We start from the raw sequence: 20927 nt of genomic DNA on the forward strand, positions 1-20927 counted from the left end.
TGTTTTACTAATTTTATAATTATAATATCTGAATCATTTCATAGGCTTTGTAACTAATTACGTTTCTGAACTATTATTCTTAACTGAATACATTGTTAATAATCAGCTTGGCCATGGGTAACGTTTTGGCGGTACACGACGTGCCTCAAACCGATCAAAATTGCGCGACGCCGAAAAATGCACTGAACGGATTTTTCCTTATCTTAAGAGCATCGCAGAAAGTTAACTGTGTGTCTTTATGGGCAGACTTTTCTCTAGACTTCTTTTCCGGGCTCGTCTTGGACGAGAGGCTCTCTTTCGGCTGAACTGAACTTAGACGCAGATGGAGCGTAGTTATTGGTACAGAGCCAGTGATCGATTTTGCAGCGACTCCAGCCGCTACTTGCAGATATGAGTATTCTGAGGTCCAGCCACAACAGCGGGGTGAACTGTAGGGAACATCAAATAATTTTCAACAACGTCAGTAATTTCAGTCTTTATTCTGAAGACTTGTTTTCAGTTAGAGGTTCAAAATACTTTCAACTCCAGCTATAGATGCCCATGCATATCCTTCTGTAGTATTTTGTATCTCTGTGCACTAACATTTGGCAATCGCCATACGACTTCAGTGAATGTAAATCGTTTATCCAGATACACTTTCATTTGAATCACATTCCCGATTACTGTTCCAGGTTTTCAAAGGTACTGGCTTATTATTTTCAATGATATTTATCATTTCTTTTGAATTTACGTCTAATCAATTGAGTCAACTGACATCCTAATCTAATTTCGTAGTCAAATGAATCCGTTTACCATCGCTTTGGTAGGTAATGATTTGTTTATGTCAGGTGTAGAGAGCCATATTACAACAGTCAATTAAACATACTATCAAGTTACTCAAAAACAGTCTCTCGTAACAACTATCGACAACTTACAAGGTCCACAGATGCCCTTAAGGTTTTTAGGCTGCCTTATCTAGAGGTGTAGGACCATGGATTCTCTTGAGGATCTTCAAGTCGTAAAATCTTAGGTGTAGCTCCACAGATTGTCTTGAGGTTCTCAGGTTGCCATATCTGGAGTGTAGTTGCGTGGATTCTGTTGACAAACCTGGAAGTAAAGGTTCTTGATTTTAAGATTTATTTCTTTTCCGTGTGGCCAAAAAATAATTTAAATGATAAAAAAGTTTGTTCATTTCAGTTCCAGTTCCAGACAGGACATAATTTTCCTAGAAATTGAAGCTTGAGACAAATGTATTGGCTTAGACAGTAACTTTTCTGTGTGATGGGAGAGTAACTCAGAATTGTTTAAGAACTGCGTGCATGGTATATTACGATTAGTTAGTACTGCAAAATTTCTGCTAGGACGTCAGATAATTCTATTGTTAGCAAAAATATAATTGGCCAGCAGGTTGTAGAGCCTTTTTGATTGTCTCGTGGCAATTTTACAGACCTGTAGAAAGGAGAAAGAACTCTGTTTTGGTAGCGAGAACACTTCGGCTTGGAACATAGTGGAGGAGACTTCGTCTGGAAATCGGGAAGAGAACACTTGGTCTAGAGACGCTCCCTGACTGCATAACTCTACGTTGTTCTGCGGATTCAACCTGTTGTGCTGCCAGTCATGAACAGCATACCAGAAGGTGTTTTCCAAGAGGATAACGCTCGCTCAAAAAAATGGTTCAAATGGCTCTGAGCACTATGGGACTCAACTGCTTTGGTCATCAGTCCCCTAGAACTCAGAACTAATTAAACCTAACTAACCTAAGGACATCACACACACCCATGCCCGAGGCAGGATTCGAACCTGCAACCGTAGCAGCAGCGCGGCTCCGGACTGGAGCGCCTAGAACCGCACGGCCACCGCGGCCGGCCACTCGCTCACATACCGCTGTTGTAACCCAACATGCTCTATAAAATGTCGATATGTTGCCTTTCTCCAATCGAGCACATGTGAGACATGATCGGACGACAAATTCAACGTCATCCACAAACAGCATTAACCGTCCACGCACCGACCTACCAAACGCCACAGGTAAGGAAATCCATCCCACAAACTTACATCCGGCTAGCTTTCAACATTTTGGTGGTTACACCCTTTATTTAAGTGCCGGAATTTCACACCTTGCGCCTACATTGACCTGTAATCTGGAAATGCTAACCACTTACAGATGTTACCTAGAGAAATGCATTTCAGAAATTTCATTACTCCTTCGTTAATTCTGTTTTGGTGTCGCGACTCTTTTTCGTCAGTGTAGTTTCCAAGTAATTATTTTTTGAAATGTTGTGGGGCTGTATTGACGATCCCAGATGAACAGGGGTGTGTGCCCCGTGTGTTGCAGTGACGACGCCGGCGCTGGTGGGCATATGCCTGGGCGGCGCGCTCTTCCTGGTGGCGGTGGCCGCGGTGGCCTGCCTGTGCTACCGGCGGCACGGCGGCGGCTCCGCGGCGGCCAAGAAGGCGCTGCGCGGGGGCGGCGGGGGCGGGGGCGGCGCCGGCCTGGGCGCGCTGTCGCTGCACCAGCCGCCGCGCAGGCCCACCGCCGTCCGCTCCCCGGCCGGCGGCGCTCCAGCCCCGCACTACCTGCGCAAGAGCCCCTCGCCCACCGGCAACCCGGCCAAGACTCCGCCAGGGGTCAGTACACACACCACTCACAACGACAGTGGCGTGCTGTCTGGTGTACAGCAGCAGTTTTTTTTCCTTTATTGTTATTTTTCACCTCATACAAAGGTGGGCTGGCAGCGGATAAATCTACTCCGCTCTTCAGCCACAAGCATTACAACAAAAGAGACAAGGAAGACAGAAAAGTAACAGATTGGTGGTTAAAAAACAGTAGATACAAAAATTAAAAACACGAAGCCGTTCACACTCGACGATAAAACACGAAAAACTGTCGGCACTGCGCACAAACACTGATGACTTAGACGGTACAAGTGAACGAAGGAGCGTGGCGGCGAAAAACACTAAATCACAAACACGATGGCACACACACGAGAATCTGGTGGCGATGATCTCCGGCGCGCGAATGTCCACTCAACGTGTGCGAGTCCGGGGACCTGCCAAGAGGGGAACAAGGTGGTGGGGGAGCGAGAGGGGAGAGCAAAGATGTCAATGCCAGAGGAGATGGGGGGAGGAGTGAAGGTACAGGGGTAGGGGAAGCCCGGGGGAGGAGGGGTGAGAAATGGGAGGAGGGAGGGAAGGGGGAGGGAAGGGAGAGAGGTGCCATAGGAACAAACACAGGAAATGGGACGGGAGCATCAAAGTTGGTAGGAGGGGTAGATGGAGGGGAGGAGGGCATCATCAGGGAGGAGTTGAGAGATGGAGAGCAGGTGGGTCGTGGAAATACAGGCGCGGCAGTGGACGGGGGCGGGAGACGATGTGAGAGACGAGCGGGTGAGGGGGATCGAGTTTACGGGAGGTGTAGAGGATCCGTATCTGTTCGAGGAAAAGGAGGAGGTGGGGGAACGGAATAAGGTCGTACAGGATCCGCCTGGGGGAGGGGAGATGGATGCGATAAGCGAGGCGAAGAGCATGGCGTTCAAGGATCTGAAGGGATTTGTAAAAGGTAGGAGGAGCGGAAATTCAGGCAGGGTGTGCGTTGCAGAGTATATGGTGGTTAAGGGATTTATAGGTGTGGAGGATGGTGGAGGGGTCCAGACCCGATGTACGGCCAGAAAGGAGCTTGAGGAGACGGAGTCGGGAGCATACCTTGGCTTGGATTGTCCGGAGGTGGGGTCCAGGAGAGGCGACGTTCGAGGGTGACGCCAAAGTACTTAAGCGTGGGGGTGAGGGCGATAGGACGGCCATAGACGGTACAACAGCAGGTTGTGGAATAGTACATGAACTGTGAACCTTGCCGTTGATGGGGAGGCTTGCGTGCCTCAGCGATACAGATAGCTGTACTGTAGGTGCAACCACAACCGAGGGGTATGTACTGGGTGATCAAAAAGTCAGTATAAACTTGAAAACTGAATAAATCATGGAATAATGTAGACAGAGAGGTACAAATTGACACACATGCTTGGATTGAGATGGGGTTTTATTAGAACCAAAAAAATACAAAAGTTCAAAAAATGTACGACTGATGGCGCTTCATCTGATCAGAATAGCAACAATTAGCATAACAAAGTAAGACAAAGCAAAGATGATGTTCTTTACATGAAATGCCCAATATGTCCACCATCATTCCTCAACAATAGCTGTAGTAGAGGAATAATGTTGTGAACAGCACTGTAAAGCATGTCCGGAGTTATGGTGAGGCGTTGCTGTCAGATGTTGTCTGTCAGCATCCCTAGAGATGTCGGTCGATCACGATACACTTGCGACTTCAGGTAACTCCAAAGCCAACAATCGCACTGACTGACATCTGGGAACCTGAGAGGCCAAGCATGACGAAAGTTGCGGCTCAGCACACGATCATCGCCAAACGACGCGCGCAAGAGAACTTTCACACGTCTAGCAATATAAACAACGTACGTTCCAGCAGGCGTTTATCAGCCAGGCTGGGGATGATGCGATTCTGTAACATATCGGTGTACCTCTCACCCGTCACGGTAGCAGTTACAAAACCAGAATCACGCATTTCCTCGAAGAAAATAGGCCCGATAATGGTAGATGTGGTAAATCCAACCCATACTGTGACTTTCTCGTCGTGTAATGGAGCTTTCACGACAGTTCTACGATTTTCGGTAGCCCAAATTCTGCAATTGTGGGCGTTGACAGACCCTTGAAGCGTGAAATGAGCTTCGTCGGTCCACAACACGTTACTCTACCAATCGTCATCTTCCGCCATCTTTTGAAACGCCCACACCGCAAATTCCCTCTGCTTCACTAAATCGCCAGGTAACAGTTCATGATGCCGATGGATTTCGTACGGATAGCATCGGAGGGTACGCCTCAGTGCCAACCAAACAGTAGTGTATGGAATGCCGGTGCGACGTGCGACTGCACGAGTGCTGACCTCCCCGTGCGTAGACGAACCCACTACAGTCTCCATTTCTTCCTGAACTGTCTCAGCAGCATTACGCCTTGCGCTCGGTAGGCCACTACGGGGTCTATCGTCTAAACAACCCGTGGCTTCGAACTTCGAAATAATTCTCGCCACAGTTGCATTTGTCAACGTACCTTTACCCGTTAGAATCCCCTTCCTATGGCGATAGCACCGTAACGCTGAACTAGCACACTCCCCATCCTGATCATACAGCTTTACTAAAAGCGCCTTTTCAGGTAACGTCAACATGATGCGACTGCTGGCGCATCTGATTCTCTCTCTCTCTCATTACAGCTCCTTTTATACATGTTTGTCAAGCGCAGTTACTGACTTTTGCTGTCCAGCGCCATCTGTCGGACATTTTGTGAACTTGGTTCTAATAAAAACCCATGTCATTCCAAGCAAGTGTGTCAATTTTTACCTCTCTATTTACATTATTCCGTGGTTTATTAAGTTTTCAAATTCAAACTGACTTTTTGATCATCCGGTTTCTGTTGAGAGGCAGACAAACGTGTGGTTCCTGAAGAAGGGCAGCAGCCTTTTCAGCAGTTGCAGGGGCAACAGTCTGGATGATTGACTGATCTGGCCTTCTAACACTAACCAAAACGGTCTTGCTGTGCTGGTACTGCGAACGGCTGAAAGCAAGGGGAAACTACAGCCGTAATTTTTCCCGAGGGCATGCAGCTTTACTGTATGGTTAAATGATGATGCCGTCCTCTTGGGTAAAAGAAGAGAAATTTGTTAACATCGAGTTTAGATGTGTCAGGAAGTGGTTTCTGAAAATATTTGTATGGAGTGTAGCCTTGTATGGAAGTGAAACGTAGATGATAAATAGTTTAGACAAGAAGGGAACAGAAGCTTTCGAAGTGTCGTGCTACAGAAGAATGCTGAAGATTAGATTGGTAGATCACATAACTAATGAGGAGGTATTGAATAGAATTGGAGAGAAGAGAAATTTGTGGCACAACTTGACTAGAGGAAGGGATCGGTTGGTAGGGCATATTCTGAGGCATCAAAGGATCACCAATTTAGTACTGGAGGGCAGCGTGGAGGGTAAAAATCGTAGAGGGGGGGCCAAGAGATGAATACACTAAACAGATTCAGAAGGACGTAGGTTGCAGTAGGTACTGGGAGATGAAGAAGCTTGCACAGGATAGAGTAGCATGGAGAGTTGAATCAAAGCAGTCTCTGGACTGAAGACCACAACAGCAACAAGGCAAGACATAATGACTACTGCCCATCGCGAGGCTGCATGCCGCATGTTGGCGTTGCGGGCACGTGACGCGGTAACAAAACTCCTTAAGCGGAGCAGACACTTACGGGGGATAACTCTAGCAAAGATAAGGTCTGCAAATGGGGAAATCCATTGAAATAAGTGACTTTGACAAAGGGCAGATTATTATTACGCAGAGCCTGTGAATGATTATCTCGAAAACGGCGAAGCTGGTCAAATGTGCACGTACTACATTCGTGGGCATCTAGAGAAAGAGATAAAAGGAAAGTGAAACTGCCACTAGGCGCTAAATGGTTGGACGTCCACGACTTTCACAGCACGTGGTGTTCGGAGGCCTGTCTGGTCTGTAAAGTGATCTGTGGCATCTCTGCTGAAATAGCACAATGCTGGTGAACACACAAGTATTTCAGGGCACCCCATTCAAAATATGTTTTTGAACAGGGAGCTCTGCAGCAGACCACCCTACGTGTTCACATGTTGACCCTATGACATCGTCAGTTACGATTATACTGGGCGCAGGACCATCGGGACTCGACCGTCGATCAATGGGAACGTGTCGGCTCTTCGTGAATCATATTTTTGCTAAACTAGGTCGATGGTCGTCTCCACAAACGCCGTCATCGAGATGAAAGGCGGCTCGAAACGCGCAGCGCAGGCTGGTGGGATCAGTGTTATGCTATGGGAGACGTTCTCCTGCGCTTGCGTGGGACCTGTGGTAGTAATCGAAGACACGCTGACAGTTTCAAACTACCTGCATCATGCTTGATGTCTTCCCCGACGGCGATGCCATCTTTCACCAATATAATTGTCCGTGACTCGGAGCCATAACCGTGCTACAGTAGTTTGAACTCACTTTGATATCTCGGCGACGAAATTCATCTGATGCATATCCTATGGAATCCACCTGGATCGCTGTCGGGCGCCATCACCGAGTACGCAAATCAGCGGCCGGTTATTTACGCCATTACATGACCTGTAGGTAGACATTTAATGCCACCTACCTCCACAAGCCTACCAACAAAGTTTCATATCCCTGATATGCAGAATCAGTGTTGTATTTCATTCCAAAGACGGACATACAAGCTATTAAGAAAGTAGTCATAATGTTTGGCTCATCAGTGTATAAGCAAATATACAGTCCACTCACATAATGTGGTGAGCTTTCTGAAGCTTGAATAACCACATTTGTGGCGTGGACGTGCAAAAAAAAAAAAAAAAAAAAAAAAAAAAGATTGGAAATAATCATACGGCGTCAGTGGCCGGGAGTTCCCAAGCGGGAAGTTCGGCCGCCAAGTGCAAGTTTCTAGGCATATTATCGCGTAGGCACAGCACTCTCTCCTGTACGATGTTAACAAATTTCTCTTTTTTAGTAAACGATTTTCCTGCTGTTGCCAGTCTGCATTTTATATCCCCTTTGCTTCAGCCACCACTAGTTATTTTGCAGACCAAAAAGTGGCTCTGAGCACTATGAGACTTAACATCTGAAGTCATCAGTCCCCTAGAACTTAGTACTACTTAAACCTAACTAACCTAAGGACATCACACACATCCATGCTCGAGGCAGGATTCAAACCTGCGACCGCAGCGGTCGCGCGGTTCCAGACTGGAGCGCCTAGAACCGCTCGGCCGGCTCCAAACAACAAATGCCTCCAAACAACGTATCTCCAAACCAAATTTCATCGAAATCGGTTCAGCCAAGGGAAAACGTAAGAGATAGAGTTATTTTCCCATTTATAATATTACTGTGGATAAAATATTCAGTTATGATGTCTCACCTTTCGTGATACGATTTTTATGAAATGAAGCCTATACGGTATCCCGCTCTGTGTCAGGTTACCTGTGAAAACACCATGAAATAGATTAGCTTATTCAAAAAACAGAAAGATGCGACACTTTTAGATAAAACTTATCTTTTTCTCGCGATCCGTTTTTGATTTAGTAAACCCTATACGGTGTATCATGCTAATCTCAAGTCACTTGTGAAAATCCCATGAAAATTCTTCTAGTAGTTTTGGAAATTAGCTACTTAAAACAGGGAAACCGACAAATGTGACGGTTTTAGCTAAAACTTTACACCGCGAAACCTTTTTTAGTGTTCAGATATTAATGAAATATAGCCTTTACGGAGTCTGAAGCTATGCTGAAGTTACCTGCGAAAATCACGTGAAAACTGATCTAGTAATTTTGGATATTAGCGAGTTTAAACGGAAGTACAAATCAGTTTTACGGATTTATTATTAGCTTTCTTCTGAACACTAATGTTACAGACAACATTTGACTAAGTTATCAGTTTGTATCGAGGCACAAATCAGGTTAAGATACACTTCCAAGATGTTCTAAGTCCATTCGCAGAGCGTTGAATTTGGTGGGCGATCGGCATCCTTCGAAGACGGGTGGTGGCACTTGCCGTACTAACCGGCAAGGCGTCAGCCCGGGAAGTAGACAAATTATCTCCCCATTTGACTCTCCACATCGCTCTGTTGCCGTCGGGTCGTGCAGCTCCCTAAATGGTCAGCGATTGAAGGGTACTTAACAATGGTCTAATTCCCCCTATAACCGGTGCGGCAAAATAATACATTCTAAGGCGGTTCCTTCTGTACACGCGATCGAACTTATGGAGTCCTCTCGCGCATACGTCTGTTACGCAGGCAACCCTGTAGATTACTGAACCGAGTGCTGCGTCTGTGGACTGGGATAAAATGGGGTCAATACTGCCTCGCGTGTTTTTCAAACATTAAACAGGAAACAGTTAAATTTCACAGTATTTCCTATATTTCTAACCTTCGGCAGTAGTATTCCACTTTTTTCCCCCTCAAATCTTTCATGTTTCTATTTATTACTGCGTAACGCACCTCTTGCACCAGATGGGTTTTTACACTGTCTCTATAGGAGAGCGGAACATCCATTCCGATTGGTCCCTGACATTTAGCAGCACTACTGGAAACCGACTGCTGCCGACTTTTGTGATCTTTCGCTGGCGCGAGCGGCTATTATGTGCCCTCACAGCACACTCATTCAATCGCGAGGCTTCGCACAGGCGTCCATTCATCGCTGACGTCCGACCCAGAGCCGGCGTGCGCGGAGAGAATGAACAAACGGGCTGGAACGCCGCGCCGAGGTAATGGCTGCCGGCGGCGGCCGTCCCCGAGCTGTGCATCAGCGCACTGTCAGTTAACATTCTCAGCACGCAGCAAAACACTGCGGACTGTTCGCCTTCTGCCAAATAATAAAACTATTGGCGGTGGCCATAGAATAGGGGTAGAGATAAGTCTAGCACTGATTTTATTGTTCGGACACCCTCCAATGTCAACGTCGTTTAGATTGTTCCGAGAGGTAATGCCTCCAGATTGGAAGTACACTGATGATTAAAATTCTTCTGGGTATCGTACGGCGTCAGAGCATAAAATTCTTTGATTATAAACTTAAAACTAACGTTTCGACCCTATCTCAATGGGCCGAGCGGTTCTAGGCGTTTCAGTCTGGAACCGCGAAACCGTTACGGTCGCAGGTTCGAATCCTCCCTCGGGCATGGATGTGTGTGATGTCCTTAGGTTAGTTAGGCTTAAGTAGTTCTAAGTTCTAGGGGACTGATGACCTCAGATGTTAAGCCCCATAGTGCTCAGAGCCCTTTTGAACCTATCGCAATGGCCTCCCTCAGGGCAAGTCGTTTTAGTGGAGGAAAGATGGCTGATATCAGATGATTGGTGCCAATACGTCATATTTTTGAATTTTTATTGGTCCTAGAACATAACAGGTTAGTCATGATGGATTGAGAAGGATAGGAAGAAAGCTATTTGAGCGCTAGCCGACTTGTCAGTGATTGGCGACATTCTGCAGATCACCACACGGCTTCAAAAGATGGTTCAAATGGCTCTGAGCACTATGGGACTTAACATCTGTGGTCATCAGTCCCCTAGAACCTAGAACTACTTAAACCTAACTAACCTAAGGACATCACACACATCCATGCCCGAGGCAGGATTCGAACCTGCGACCGTAGCAGTCGCGCGGTTCCGGACTGAGCGCCTTAACCGCGAGACCACCGCGGCCGGCCACGGCTTCTGGTGGGCACGTTTTCTTCCTGGTGTGCGCGGAAATGCATTGACAGTTTCCCTGTAGCTGTTTGTTTAGGTTGTCCCGTTGAGGCTTCTGCCCCGCGACCACTCGTGGCCTGTTGGACCTGGGGTAGCCGGCAGACAGGACGCTGGAAGTTTGTAGTCGTCCTCTCTGTTGATGCTGTCGGGCTGCTTGGTAATTTCAGTCGTCCGTGCCTACCAGATAAGAGACACTAACAACATCAAAGAAGAACTGAGGGAGCTACACCACACGTTTCACTCCAGCAGTTGTTATGACAATAACATTTAAAGAAAGGCGACCAAGGCCAACCGAAATGAAACGAAAGAAATGGGGAAGGAAGAGAAGCTTTCGCTACTGCATTTACCATATGTGAACGGCCTCAGTAAACGGCTAGGCAACGTCCTCTAGCAACGATGTTACAAACCGATTTTCCGCAGCAGCCAGGGGATCCACAAACTAAATACTGCAGAAGTATATGAACTGCCTTGCGAGTACGGAGCTGCCTGCATGCCAGGGACAGGGGGGAAAAATGAGCGTATGACATCGTTGGCCAGGAGGCCCCTTCCGGGACTGTGGACAGCCGATCTTGTTCCAGCAAGCCCGTGTGGCGACTAAAACTGTTAGGTAGCCTGACAACATTAATAGAGAGGACAAACAGCTGCAGGGAAATGTCAGTGCAGTTCCGCGCACGCCAGGAAGAAAACATGCCCACCAGAAGCCAAGCGCTAATTTGCAGACTGTCGCCAATCACTCAAAAAATGGTTCAAATGGCTCTAAACATTTTGGGACTTATTTGATACCAGTCCCTAGACTTAGAACTACTGAAACCTAACTAACCTAAGGACATCACACACATCCATGCCGGAGCATTTGAACCTGCGACCGTAGCAGCAGTGCAGTTCCGGACTGAAGCGCCTAGAACCACTCGGCCACAGCGGCCGGCTCGCCAATCACTGACAAACCGATTAGCCCATCAATAGTGTTTTTCCTACCATCCATCTTGGGACTGACGACCCTGTAGTTTGGTCCCTTTATCCCTCAAACCAACCAACCATCCATCCATCTTCCGGCATGACTAGTCTATTATATTATAGGGCCAATAAAATTTCAAACATATGACGTATTGAAACCGATCGCCTGCAATAAATACAGCCACCTTTCCTCCACCAGAACCACTGTCTTTTCTAATACGGTCGAAACTTCGGTTTTAAGTTTTGTAAGTAGGCTGTTTAGGTTTTTATGTTGGTAACACCACGTAGCGCTCTGTATGAAAATCACTGACTGTGATGTGTGCAGTCTGTGGCTGGTTGTCATTGTTGAAATATTCGCTATTGTAGTGTTGGGCAGTTGGCTGTTAACAGCGCGTAGCGTTGCGCAGTTGGAGGTGAGCCGCCAGCAGTGGTGGATGTGGGGAGAGAGATGGCGGAGTTTTGAGAGCGGATGATCTGAACGTGTGTCCATCAAGAGACAGTAAATTTGTAAGACTGGATGTCGTGAACTGATATATATATGATGACTTTTGAACATTATTAAGGTAAATACATTGTCTGTTCTCTATCAAAATCTTTCATTTGCTAACTATGCCTATCAGTAGTTAGTGCCTACTGAAGCAGTAATGGCGCTTGCTGTATTGCAGTAGTTCGAGTAATGAAGATTTTTGTGAGGTAAGTGATTCATGAAAGGTATAGGTTATTGTTAGTCAGGGCCATTCTTTTCTAGGGATTATTGAAAGTCAGATTGCGTTGCGCTAAAAATATTGTGTGTCAGTTTAGTGATGATCACAATAAGTAAAGAGAGAAACGTCTGAGTACGTTCAGTTTTGCTCAGCTGTTTGAAAATAAAATAACTTAAGAGGTTTATCAGCACTGTAATTCATTAACTTTTCTAACGGGACGTTTCAGTTTATGATAAAGTATTTTCCACTATGACACGGTACAACACCCAAAAGAATTTTAATCATCGCCACACCGGCCGCTGAAGCCTACATAGTTATGAAAGTACACTGACCGAGGGAGATGGCGCAGTGACTAGCACACTGTACCCGCATTCGGGAGGACGACGGTTCAAACTCGCGTACGGCCATACTGATTTAGGTTTTCCGTGCTTTTCCTAAATCACTTCAGGCAAATTCCGGAACGGTTCCTTTGAAAGGGCACGGCCGACTTCCTCCTTCCCTTATCCGATGGGACCGATACCCTCCCCGTTTGGTCCCCTCCCCCAAATCAACCAACCAAAGTACACTGTTGCCCATCAAAATAGCAACCCCAGGAAGGATAGCGATCAATAAAACTTTACTTACTGTGCGTGTACTATATAGCAGGATTAAATTTGTTAGTGGCTGCGAAATTTTGTACTCATAGCTGCCACCTATCGCAGAATTAAGAGGTCTAACCAAACTTTGTGGCCAGCCAGCATGGGAGCATTTTGCAGAGCATGCATTGCCGTCTGTAGTGATTACACATCGTGTTAACAGCCATGTCCCGTCTCTTGTAATGTCTATTGAACCATCATGAATAGCCGACTTAGGTTAAAGTCGTATGACATGAGAGACTGGGAGACCCCAAGTGGCAGGTTGAGCTACCCAATTGGGAAGGTTTTTTTTTGTCGATTGCTCCTTCAGGCACGTTTCCTTTCACGAAGACTGAGAGCTGTTTGATTAAGTGTAGCTGTTAACTATAGGTGACTGTAATGGTTGTCATGATCGTGTTGGAGATGATGAGAGAAGGGAGAGGGTCCGTTGCCTACTCCTGTCGGAAAGCACTAAGGGGACCGCCGAGCTTTTGTCCCCATCCGACGAACAAATGATCATCAATAGTGCCACATATCCTCACTTCAAGAAACACTACGGAAAGGTTTGGAATTTAATCCAGAACGTTGGCACAAAATCTGGTGAACGCCATCTCTGCCGGCCAAATATCAACAGTGAAAATTTCATCCACCACCAGAAATCGAGCGGGATTACTTCCTAGTCAAGCGCCTCAGCATAGGCATGAGTTACTGATTTCGGCCTCAGAGGCGGGTAGCTGTGAGTTCAGTCTAATTACTTTTCCTGAATAAATGTGTCATTTCTATTCGTCTTATAGCATATTTATTTCAGCTATGTTCTGTACTATACCGCAGCAATTCTTTCTACGTGTGGTCCAACTTACGTCGAGCAACGTTACTTGGTAGTCATACATCATGCGAAAGTTAGTTTCGCCCGTAAATTTTCCTCACCACCGTACTAAAGTATAATATAATTTCCTTCCTTCCAAATCAGATTTCTGTGCTGGTGTGCTTAACATTTTTCGTTTATACCATCTTTTGCGTAAACAGCCTGAAACTAAACGTACTATAGAATTTTATGACGTCGCGTCTGCGGAATTGACATATGTTAAGGACCATGCACGTGTTGCCTCAATTTCTGGACAAGACTAATCGGCTTCATTTATAATGAGAAATCATATAGATAGCAATACGATCTCATATTCAAGTCCTAGTACAATAATACGGAAGTTACTGAGAAGTGTAAGTTCATTCTACTCAAGAGGAAGATACCGTTTGTTTAATTTGTGGCAGCCTTGATAACAATCACCCGTTCTTTTGGAACATTTATTTTCATCAATGTTGTTGTTGTGGTCTTCATTCTCAAGACTGGTTTGATGCAGCCCTCCAAGCTACTCTATCATATGAAAGCCTCTTCATCTTCGAATAACTACTGAAACCTACATCCTTCTGAATCTGCTAACTGTATTCATCTCTTGGTATTTCTCTACTATTTTTACCCCCCACACTTCCCTCCAGTACTAAACTCGTAATCAAATGTTCAAATGTGTGTGTGAATTCCTAAGAGACCAAACTGCTGAGGTTATCGGTCCCTAGACTTACACATTACTTAAACTAACTTATGCTAAGAACAACACACACATCCATGCCCGAGGGAGGATTCGAACCTCCGACGGGAGCGGCCGCGCAATCCGAGACATGCTGCCCCAAACCCCGCGGCCACTCCGCGAGGCAAGCTCGTAATCCCGTGACGTCTCAGAAAGTATCCTATTAATCGATCACTTCTTCTAGTCAAGTTGTGTCACAGATTTCTTGTCTCCCCATTCTATTCAGAACCTCCTCCTTCTCTTCTTGTCTAAACTGTTCATAGTACAAGTTTCACTTACAGTCATGACTATACTTTAGACAAAGCCATCAAAAAAATACTTCAGTCTATATTCGATGTTAACAAATTTCTCTTGATCAGAAACGCATTTTTTGCCACTGCTTGTCTGAATTTTATATCCTCTCTACTTCGACCAAAAAATGGTTCAAATGACTCTAAGCACTATGGTAGTTAACATCTGAGGTCATCAGTCCCCTAGACTTAGAACTACTTAAACCTAACTAACCTAAGGACATCACACACATCCATGCCCGAGCAGCAGCGCAGTTCCGGACTGAAGCGCCTAGAACCGCTCCGCCACAGCGGCCGGCCTACTACGACCGTCATCAGTTATTTTGCTTCAAATAGCGAAACACAAGTGCTACTTTGTTTCCTAATCTAATTTCCTCAGCGTCACCTATTTTAATTCGACTACTTTCCATTATCCTTCTTTTACTCTTCTTGATGTTTATCTTGTATCTTCCATTCAAGACACAGTCCATTCCATTCAACTTCTCTTCAGGGTCCTTAGCTGTCTCTAATAGAACTACAATGTCATTTGCAATGTTGCTCATTGCACAGTTTGAATAAAGTCAGAGGTAGGCTTACAATCATGTCTCACTCTGTTCTCAACCATGCTTCCCTTTCACGCCAAATGTCTCTTATAACTTGCTTTCTGATTTCTGTACAAGTTGTAAATAGCCATTCGCTCCCTGTAATTTACCCCTACCTTCATAATTTCGAAGAGAGTATCCAGTCAACGTCATGAAAAGCTTCCTCTAAGTCTACAAATGCTGTAAACGTAGGTCTGCCTTTCGTCAATAGTACCGGATAAGTGCAATGATCTGTAGTACTGATAATATCCCTTTTAAACATTCATAATCGTAATTAGAGTGAAACCTAAACCAGATTATCACTATTAAACAATTTAGACATACTATTAATTTTCAAACTGAATTTAATTTCCCCATATTAACACTCACTCTTTGGGTTTCCCATCGTTTAAGAACAAAGCTCCGTAGTTTGACACAACTTAGTAGCAGAAATGTAATATAGAAGTGACGGTAGTAGTGCCATTCGCAACGCTATAAAGCACACACTGAACAGAATATCCATGAAAAAGACACTGACTTTTAGATAATGTATGATATCTAAGTGCCATTTTTCTATAATTTCATACATTTTTAAACCAAATAACTTATTTTCAAATAGCGTAAAAAGCAACTGTTTTCTTTTTATTTTCGTACATGTGATTTACTTTACTGCACTGTTCTTTTAATAGAAAAGTTCCTTGTAAAGTGATTATAAAAATTTAAGAATTCTTATATCAATTATAATTTTACTTTTAAGATATGTAAGTTCAATCCTGAAGAAGTGGACAAGCAGCCTATCGCAGATAACGTGGTGCGGATGAAACATGCTTTACAGTAGGACGCACACAAAGTGATAGGTTCCTGGTGGCTTTCACCGGAAGTATAAAAATCCATTGGTCGTGGACAATGTAAATGAGGGTCTGTCTGTCTAGTTCTACAGATACCATTCAAGAACAAAACAATTGCGTTAAAAATTGCTGAAAGAGCTTCCTTAATCCAAAAGTTGTACTAGACCAACTTTGGCGTTCTGATAACGAACACATGAGCTACTTTCCTTCTAGTTACTTTCGCTCCCAGTTTCATTTGGGAATGCGACTTTTCATGTGCAGGAGTCATATAAATCATGGCGACCTAGAGTTGATTTTAGCGTAACTTTAATGTTTTTTTTTTCTTTTTAACTAGCCGCACACGAAAATCGTAAGATAAATTAAAAACATATCGCTAGGTAGAGACTATGATGACGGTCGTATACAGATATGACTGCATTTCGAGAATGTTTGGAATTTTGTTGCGCATTTATATTTAAAACTATATTAATCACGGAAAGCGTACGCGAATTTTCTGTTCATTATGTTTCCGCTGCAAATGTTTAAACTCCGGGACCGTGGAAAGTAGGGCGTGCGCCGGGCACTCCATCAGGGCGGGCCTAGAAACCAATTAATTTTAATGGTAACGGGAGCCTCATTTTCCGCTCCCCCGTTACATTACTCGCGTTATTAAACGCAACAACCTTGCTGGTATTTCCGACCGAAATTAGCTTCTCATCTTCTGCTACCAGCTAAGGTGTCGAAACGGAAAACAAGTTACTTCCAAAGACATGGCCAATTTTCTCGAAAGTATCGTCTCTGTGTTATTCAGTTATTCTGTAAGCATGTTTGCATCGTATTACTGAATGTTTCTGTGGCCAAGAGGTATAAATTCTGCCCAGGGCCCTAAGAGAAATTGTAGCAGGCAAAATTTCAGAGTCGTGCCTCAACAGCTCAGTCGATTTTGTACCCAAAATACTGTATGTCAATGTGAACTTGTAAGATGGGTTTTTGGCGAGTTTAATGGCGTTATGTATTGTATTGTGTTTTGTTGTCTTCTGTTTATTTCTTACGTCCTGAATAGTTAATGGTTTATCGCAGTGGTAAATGCCGTTATTTCACTGAGCTGCGTCTCTTACATGAAGGTCTACTGTGATGCAGACGTTGTGTCTTAGTCTTATATTAGAGAACAGGCACTATAAACGGTTTTTTTTTCGTAGTCGGTACGTCCTTGACGTCTTGTCTGCGTTATTAGGGATGTTAGAATTCCTTCTCGTACCTGAAGATGGTTGTGTAATCAGCTGAAACTAGTCGTCACTTAATGTTTATTGCTTGTGATCGTGACTATTAAAATCAAGAACAAATTTAAAACTTTTAAACAATCACTTCACAAAAGTTTTCATCACTTCACAGTTTTCGATACTAATATTTTCATAGAACCACGATCCAGTAACTGACATTATGTAACTTTTGCCTCAGAAATAAATGATTTGGAAGTGCAGTTTCTGGAACTGGTGTCAAACCGATTTTCTAAAATAAAGTTGATTTGAAAACCGGCAGCAAGGCTACGTAAGCTTAACGACGATTATAAATTAATATTCAAGTGAAATTAAGTGTGACAAAGTTTACTTTAATTTACAAAATGTACCTCCTATGTGTAACCTGTTTATCGGGACGTGCATCAGTCCTGGCATCAATTCACTATAGTGTTTCTTGGTCTGCTACATAACACTGGCCTCCAGGAACGATAGTGTCACACGGTATGCCAGGCAGCTGCTATGAATTTGGGAAGTAGGAAAGAGATACTGACGAGATGTGAACGTAGATCGTTAGTGTGCCTTGATAGGTCTGTCAGTAGGTTCACTGCATGCGAGAGGCAACGTTCTGGGTTTGAGTTAAGCTCTGGCACACAATTCTAACCCCTTAGGAAGTTCCACTACTTAAGTTTCTCAATAAAAAAAAATTTAAAAAAAGACAGTTCAGTTTTTATTTCGCACAGAGATCGACAGTGACATCTCTGTATGGACAACAAATTGGTTTCCGGGATAAATGAGGATCCTTCGATATCGTCTTCAACGAACTTCTCAAAGAATTTTCCCTTATTATGATAACGCTACTGGTACTGACTGGAATTCGGTAGTAGGAAAAGGGAGAGAAGGAAACGTAGTAGGTGAACATGGATTGGGGCTAAGAAATGAAAGAGGAAGCCGCCTGGTAGAATTTTGCCCAGAGCATAACTTAATCATAGCTAACACTTGGTTTAAGAATCATGAAAGAAGGTTGTATACATGGAAGAAGCCTGGAGATAATAGAAGGTATCAGATAGATTATATAATGGTAAGACAGAGATTTAGGAACCAGGTTTTAAATTGTAAGACATTTCCAGGGGCAGATGTGGACTCTGACCACAATCTATTTGTTATGAACTGTAGATTAAAACTGAAGAAAGTGCAAAAAGGTGGGAATTTAAGGAGATGGGACCTGGATAAACTGACCAAACCAGAGGCTGTACAGAGTTTCAAGGAGAGCGTAAGGGAACAAATGGCAGGAATGGGGGAAAGAAATACAGTAGAAGAAGAATGGGTAGCTCTGAGGGATGAAGTAGTGAAGGCAGCAGAGGATCAAGTAGGTAAAAAGACGAGGGCTAGTAGAAATCCTTGGGTAACAGAAGAAATATTGAATTTAATTGATGAAAGGAGAAAATATAAAAATGCAGTAAATGAAGCAGGCAAAAAGGAATACAAACGTCTCAAAAATGAGATCGACAGGAAGTGCAAAATGGCTAAGCGGGGATGGCTAGAGGATAAATGTAAGGATGTAGAGGCTTATCTCACTAGGGGTAAGACAGATACTGCCTACAGGAAAATTAAAGAGACCTTTGGAGAAAAGAGAACCACTTGTATGAATATCAAGAGCTCAGATGGAAACCCAGTTCTAAGCAAAGAAGGGAAAGCAGAAAGGTGGAAGGAGTATATAGAAGGTCTATACAAGGGCGATGTACTTCAGGACAATATTATGGAAATGGAAGAGGATGTAGATGAAGATGAAATGGGAGATACGATACTGCGTGAAGAGTTTGACAGAGCACTGAAAGACCTGAGTCGAAACAAGGCCCCGGGAGTAGACAACATTCCATTAGAACTACTGACGGCCTTGGGAGAGCAAGTCCTGACAAAACTCTACCATCTGGTGAGCAAGATGTATGAGACAGGCGAAATACCCTCAGACTTCAAGAAGAATATAATAATTCCAATCCCAAAGAAAGCAGGTGTTGACAGATGTGAAAATTACCCAACTATCAGTTTAATAAGTCACGACTGCAAAATACTAACGCGAATTCTTTACAGACGAATGGAAAAGCTAGTAGAAGCCGACCTTGGGGAAGATCAGTTTGGATTCCGTAGAAATATTGGAACACGTGAGGCAATACTGACCCTACGGCTTATCTTAGAAGCTAGATTAAGGAAAGGCAAACCTACGTTTCTAGCATTTGTAGACTTGGAGAAAGCTTATGACAATGTTGACTGGAATACTCTCTTTCAAATTCTGAAGGTGGCAGGGGTAAAATACAGGGAGCGAAAGGCTATTTACAATTTGTACAGAAACCAGGTGGCAGTTATAAGAGTTGAGGGTCATGAAAGGGAAGCAGTGGTTGGGAAGGGAGTGAGACAGGGTTGTAGCCTCTCCCTGATGTTATTCAATCTGTATATTGAGCAAGCAGTGAAGGAAACAAAAGAAAAATACGGAGTAGGAATTAAAATCCAGGGAGAAGAAATAAAAACTTTGAGGTTCGCCGATGACATTTTAATACTGTCAGAGACAGCAAAGGACTTGGAAGAGCAGTTGAACGGAATGGATAGTGTCTTGAAGGGAGGATATAAGATGAACATCAACAAAAGCAAAACGAGGATAATGGAATGTAGTCGGATTAAGTCGTGTGATACTGAGGGTATTAGATTAGGAAATGAGACACTTAAAGTAGTAAAGGAGTTTTGATATTTGGGGAGCAAAATAACTGATGATGGTCGAAGTAGAGAGGATATAAAATGTAGACTGTCAATGGCAAGGAAAGCGTTTCTGAAGAAGAGAAATTTGTTAACATCGAGTATAAATTTAAATGTCAGGAAGTCGTTTCTGAAAGTATTTGTATGGAGTGTAGCCGTGTACGGAAGTGAAACATGGACGATAAATAGTTTAGACAAGAAGAGAATAGAAGCTTTCGAAATGTGGTGCTATAGAAGAATGCTGAAGATTAGATGGGTAGATCACATAACTAATGAGGAGGCACTGAATAGGATTAGCGAGAAGAGAAGTTTGTGGCACAACTTGACTAGAGGAAGGGATCGGTTGGTAGGACATGTTCTGAGGCATGAAGGGATCACCAATTTAGTATTGGAAGGAAGCGTGGAGGGTAAAAATCGTAGAGGGAGACCAAGAGATGAATACACCAAGCAGATTCAGAAGGATGTAGGTTGCAGTAGGTACTGGGAGATGAAGAAGCTCGCGCAGGATAGAGTAGCATGGAGAGCTGCATCAAACCAGTCTTAAGACTGAAGACCACAACAACTGATACTATTCCAATATCTGCTGCTTTTTTTGCAAAACAGCATCGACTGCCATGTGGAGGCTGATAACTGACTGAATCCTGCGGACTGGAATGTATTTGAATCGTAGCCTTCTTTACCAGTCCAGTTGAATTTCCACTGCACACAACGTATTGTTATGACGAAACCTTAGTACCCTATGTGATTTTGCACTGTACGGGGTGAGTCAAATGGTTCAAATGGCTCTGAGCATTATGGGACTCAACTGCTGAGGTCATTAGTCCCCTAGAACTTAGAACTAGTTAAACCTAACTAACCTAAGGACATCACAAACATCCATGCCCGAGGCAGGATTCGAACCTGCGACCGTAGCGGTCTTGCGGTTCCAGACTGCAGCGCCTTTAACCGCACGGCCACCTCGGCCGGCTCGGGGTGAGTCAGGAGGAAAGTTAAATACCTCTACTGGTGATAGTATTAGTGATTCTGAACAAAAAATTTCGATAGATTAGATTAGTACCTGTTCCATAGATCATGAATACGACACTTCGTAATGATGTGGAACGTGTCAGTACAAGATATAC

General features: G+C 44.1%; 1 protein-coding gene across 1 annotated transcript in view; it reads left to right on the plus strand.

The window, feature by feature from the left end:
- Positions 1 to 2448: 2448 nt before the first annotated feature.
- LOC126413024 (synaptotagmin-11) overlaps positions 2449 to 20927 on the plus strand; it is a gene marked incomplete at its 5' end in the record, with an annotated part of 183747 nt that continues 165268 nt past the window's right edge. Inside the window, one exon of the mRNA XM_050082917.1 lies at positions 2449 to 2607. Coding sequence (XP_049938874.1) covers positions 2449 to 2607 — 159 coding nt within the window. The remainder of the gene's footprint in view (positions 2608 to 20927) is intronic.

Source organism: Schistocerca serialis, chromosome 7 (assembly GCF_023864345.2).
Source record: "Schistocerca serialis cubense isolate TAMUIC-IGC-003099 chromosome 7, iqSchSeri2.2, whole genome shotgun sequence".
NCBI lineage: Eukaryota > Metazoa > Arthropoda > Insecta > Orthoptera > Acrididae > Schistocerca > Schistocerca serialis.